Source organism: Etheostoma spectabile, chromosome 18, assembly GCF_008692095.1.
Source record: "Etheostoma spectabile isolate EspeVRDwgs_2016 chromosome 18, UIUC_Espe_1.0, whole genome shotgun sequence".
Classification (NCBI taxonomy): Eukaryota; Metazoa; Chordata; class Actinopteri; order Perciformes; family Percidae; genus Etheostoma; species Etheostoma spectabile.
In genome coordinates, this window is record NC_045750.1 from 22,342,483 (window position 1) to 22,347,430 (window position 4,948).

A 4,948-nucleotide genomic window follows, 5' to 3' on the forward strand; every position below is an offset into this window, starting at 1 on the left:
CAAGACAAGTCCAAGACCAGGACTAGTTGAGCCCAAGTCAAGACCATATCCAAAAAGGTTTGAGTCCAAGTCAAGACCAAGTCCAGGACAAAAAAGCAGGTCTTATGCATGACAGTATAAAGACAATCATTTTGTGTTTCACTTTCCCTCCAATATTATTATCAACACAATAAAGACACCTGGACTCGGTCGAGACCAAAAGCCATATTGGGCCGGACCAGTGGCCGAGTCAGAGACAAGTCCGAGACCATAGAAAAACGGTCTTGAGTCCGTACTCGACTCCAAGACTCCGGACTCGAGTACTACAGCCCTGCAAACAGCTAAGGTCCAAATTGGATACTCTTATTCAAGGTACAACAATGTACCTTTAATGGTTACCTCCCCAGTGACAAGCTTTTGTTCCTTAAAGGTACTGGTTTGTACCCTTTTTTTTGACAGTGTGCTTTGAGCTCAGCGTTAATGTCAGCATGCTAACATTTTAGCTATAGACAGTATATAGTATACTCGACAGTCACTACACTTTATATCTTTGACTTTATATTTTTGATATTTTATACTGTTATATTCTTATATTTTTTTGTGTCAACGAGCAAAGGGATTGCTTTAATCTCGTTGCACAAGTACCGTGTACTTGTATAATGACAGTAAAGGCATTCTATTCTATTCTATTCTAGAATATGGACGCACAGGATGTCACCCAAAGGTTTCTGAATAGCCAAAATGAAGCTCAAAGTGGGCGGCTTTGGTGGCTCTGGCCATTGCCATCTTGGCTGTCACGGGTGTTGGTGAATCCAAAATGGGCAAAAAAGTGGGGCGTTGTTTTTTGGAGACAGCCTCAAGTGGCCACTTAATGATATGCAGCTTGTAGCAGTTCTGCATTTAGAATAGAATAGAATAGAATGCCTTTATTGTCATTATGCACAAGTACACAGTACCTGTGCAATGAGATTGAAGCAATCCCTTTACAGTGTTGACACAAAAATACAAGACAAGAATATAAAATATCTAAAATATCAAAAGTCAAAAATTAAAAAAAAAAAAAAAAGTACAATGTAGGTAGTGGCTTGGATACACATTGTTTGAAAGGAGATAAAGTATAAAACAAATAGATAAATATTGCACTGTAATGAAATGGTTAGGTACTAAGTAATAGATATATTTTGCACAGTAATAAAATGGTTAAGTACTAAATAATAAATAAATATGGCACAGTAATGAAATGGAATAGTTAAATATTAAATATTGCCCTGTATGAAATTGCACAGATTCCAGTGACCTTTGAGGTATTATATATAACAGTGTAAGAGCATTGCACAGTCGGAGGGAAGAAGAAGAAAGTCCGGGGGGGGGGGTTATGGCCTTTGGGAAGAAACTGTTGCTTTAGTTCTTAGCACTGGAGATTGCCATCTAATATGCATTTGCTAATTAACACTTGCTTAAAAAATGGAACAGGGTGTGAGAGTTAAAAAGTACCAGTAATGTATATAATTCCTCCAATTAATGTTGTGATACTAAAATTGCGATTATAACAAACTTTTTTAAAGTACTAACAGAGTGCCTGTCAGGAGCGTGTGCCTGTTCTCGAGAAATGCTATTTCAATCGACTTTACAGTCGACACTGCACTCCCTTCAGGCCCCGGAAACACACCCGCCAAGTGTGAAGTAGATAGGATGAACAGTTCTCGCAACTATGTAAAGGCCACACACACACACACACACACACACACACACACACACACACACTCACAGAGATTCCTTGCCGTATAGTTAGATGGTCATCTGGGCTGTGTTAGTATACAGTAACACGTTTCCATATCTTAATGTTCCCTCTGTGGGCTAATGGTTTTACAACAGCTTGTTTACATCCTTGCAGCCTTCACACAATTTTCTCAGTTAAAACCTTTGGGCGTTTTTCGCAGAATAATTATAAAGTGTGAAAATTCATTTTCTTCCCTTCCAGTTTAAAATGATCCTGCATTGAGTTAGCATAGTTTTGACATTCAACAGGTCACACTGCTAATTGGTCTCATCTGAAAAAAGAGGGTAGCGGTTATGGAAATGTGTGACACCTCTGAGTGGCTTCAAGGGCTGTTGAAGGGGTGACAGCAAAGGAGTCAGGCCATTGGTATTCAGATACATTTGACACATAATATGAATATATACGCTAGAAAACAGCAGCAAAAACCAACCTCTAGGCTACTTACCAATGTGTCTACAGGAAGTCCTTATTAAAATATTAACCATCCCTTATAACCTTTGTTAAACTGTTATTGAGCTTGCATATTTTAATCATATGTAGACAATAACTAAAATGACTTGGTGCTAAATCGTAAAAATAAGTACACATTAGTTACTTATGTAAGCAAGTATACACAGGCCGTAATTATCTCTCTCGGGTGAAAACCTTGCATGTTGTTTTTCAGGAAATGAAAACTTGAAAACATTTTATTGAGTTGTTTTTTTTAACATCTCAGACGAAATGAGACCCAATCACCTTGTCTCAGTTTAAATATTGATACAACCCACAGACATAAGTAAAGGGTGACCGATAGCATTGAGATACAAGGTTTCTTTATGTAGTTTCAATATGTAGTTTCTGCATTGACAACTGTGCAGGAAAGCTGCAATAAAGCATTCTAAATTCAATACAGCTTACAATGAGTGAAGGGTGAATAAGGAGTTAATGAGCACAGTAAGCTGCAGGGAAACAAATCATTGACCCAGTGTCCTTTCTATGTGAGCAGTCTAACCCATTTACTCTGGGAGATAACTGAATATCTTGTGCATAATATCATATGTGACTACATTAGACAGGTGGAAGAACGCACAATCTGTCGGCAACACAACCTGCTCCCGCCCCGAAGCTCTCACCTTGTTGGCTGCCAGGAAGTCCCTCATGGAGATCATCTCCCCTGACATCCTGCGCCCATTGTCAGTCTCGCTCTCGTTGATGGCGTCTGTCTCAATGGAGGGGTCCCTGCGGGAGCGCAGGTGACCCGGGGCCACCACGTTCCGCCGGGGGTGCCGGTGCGGGTGGTGTCCCCTCCTGGGGAAACAACAGCGGCAGGGGGCCTCCAGCCTCCTCAGCAGCCAGTTGAGGACCTGCTTGATGACGATGGAGATGATGTTGAAGAGGGAGTAGATGCAGCAGACGCCGGTGAGGATGAAGAAGAAGTTGCCCAGGCGATACGCGATCGTGGCTTGGCCCTCGTAGACGACCCGCTGGCTGCTCACCATGTCTCCAAAACCAATAGTGCTGAAGGCCACGAAGCAGAAGTAGAGCGAGTCCAGGTAGCCCCAGCCCTCGGCCGCCGAGTACATGAGCGAGGCACAGCAGGACACCAAGATGGCCGCCGCTCCTAGAATGAGCATGACACAGTAGACCGAAGGCTTCCAGCCGGCCAGATCTTCCCCTTTTCTTCCTCCACTTCCTCCAACTTCGCCTGCTCTGTTTCCCTCAGAGTCCTGCCGGCCATTCGTTGTGAGCACAGCTTTGTTATGGCGTCGCTGGTAACAAGACTTGAGGACGACGGCGATGACGGTGATGACACGCTCCAGAAAGAGGTTGAAGAAGAGGATGGTGGCTGCACAGCCGAGCAGGCCGTAGAACATCAGGAAGACTTTTCCTCCAATGGTGGCAGGAGTGGTCATCCCAAACCCTGGGATACACACAAACACATTATGCAATAAGTAGAAATTGACACAGTAATACAGTGGTCAAAAATACACTGAGAGCACTACTACTACTTCTCCTCCGCAGGTGTGTCTGAACAAAAGGATAGAAATAACTACGTAAAAGCATTACCATCCGTTGAAAAGGCTTACTCAGTCTCACTATTTTATTTCACTGACACACACACACAGACACACACTTCCAAATAAGTAAATGAATGATAATTTCTAGAGGAGACGAGAGTGTGTCCATCGGCCTCCAGCTGCTTTAGTTTACCTTTTAAACCAAACTAACATTGTCTCTGTCATTAATAAAGATCGCCATTACTGTTCTCTTCTTCTAAGGGAAAATTAAGCTCACACAACTGCCTCAATCTACTGGGTTGCCATTGGTGACGCACTCTCCTTTCGCTATCTGTTTGTCACTCACTCAGTTTAATAGCTGAGGGGGATTTTCAGTCCAAGCACATCACGGCATCAGTCCCAACGCGTCTTCCCTACAGTCATTCGGCAAGTTAAAGAGCCGCTGGGGCCTCTAGTCACATTTCAATTTAATCATTATCTTCTATTTGCAAAGTTAAGAAACCATTAAACTGTATTTACTCTGAGGGAAACTGAGATGTGGGTTGTGTGTGACTTCTCCTCTGTCTCTTGTGAACTGACAGATGAACAAAATGGGAGTCAAAGGTCTTTCCATCGACTGCACCAATCTCGGCAGGTTTTCATCCCTCATTTAACACTGAATGAAGCATTGTCGGCCTACCTGACTTATCGGTTTCCCTTTTTCAGTGCATTCATAACATTTGGAATTTGAAAACATACATGCACCGTCTTTTGTAGCTGCTGTGAAACATTTCTGTATCCCATGTCATGGAAAAAATACTCTGAGGATTTGATTGTCCCCACATTCGGATTTGTTCCCAAGGCGCTAATTGAGCTGGAGAATAAAGCCAAATGGGGTGGATTTTATGGGTGTGTTTTTCTTTCCTTATTGCTTTGTAACTTTGGTTAAATGAGCACATGAATAAAAGACAAAATAGTGTGATACTGTGTCAGGCATAAAAGCTCTGAACATGTATGGTGTCACAACACTCCCCCACGCCAACTCACACTTCAGACAATTACCTTCCACCACCCCCACGCTGTCACCTCCCCCCATCTGACCCCACACCTTCACTCATGATCTGTAAAGTGGATGTGCGCCAGCTCTTCCAGAGGCAGAAGACCAGGAAGGCTCCTGGCCCAGATGGTGTGACACCACCCTGCCTGAAAATCT

General features: G+C 42.9%; 1 protein-coding gene across 1 annotated transcript in view; it reads right to left on the reverse strand.

Annotated features, from left to right (window-relative positions):
- Positions 1–4,948, reverse strand: part of kcnk13b (potassium channel, subfamily K, member 13b) — a 14,548-nt gene that overhangs the window by 3,617 nt on the left and 5,983 nt on the right. The window contains exon 2 of the mRNA XM_032542859.1: positions 2,872–3,659. Coding sequence (XP_032398750.1) covers positions 2,872–3,659 — 788 coding nt within the window. The remainder of the gene's footprint in view (positions 1–2,871; positions 3,660–4,948) is intronic.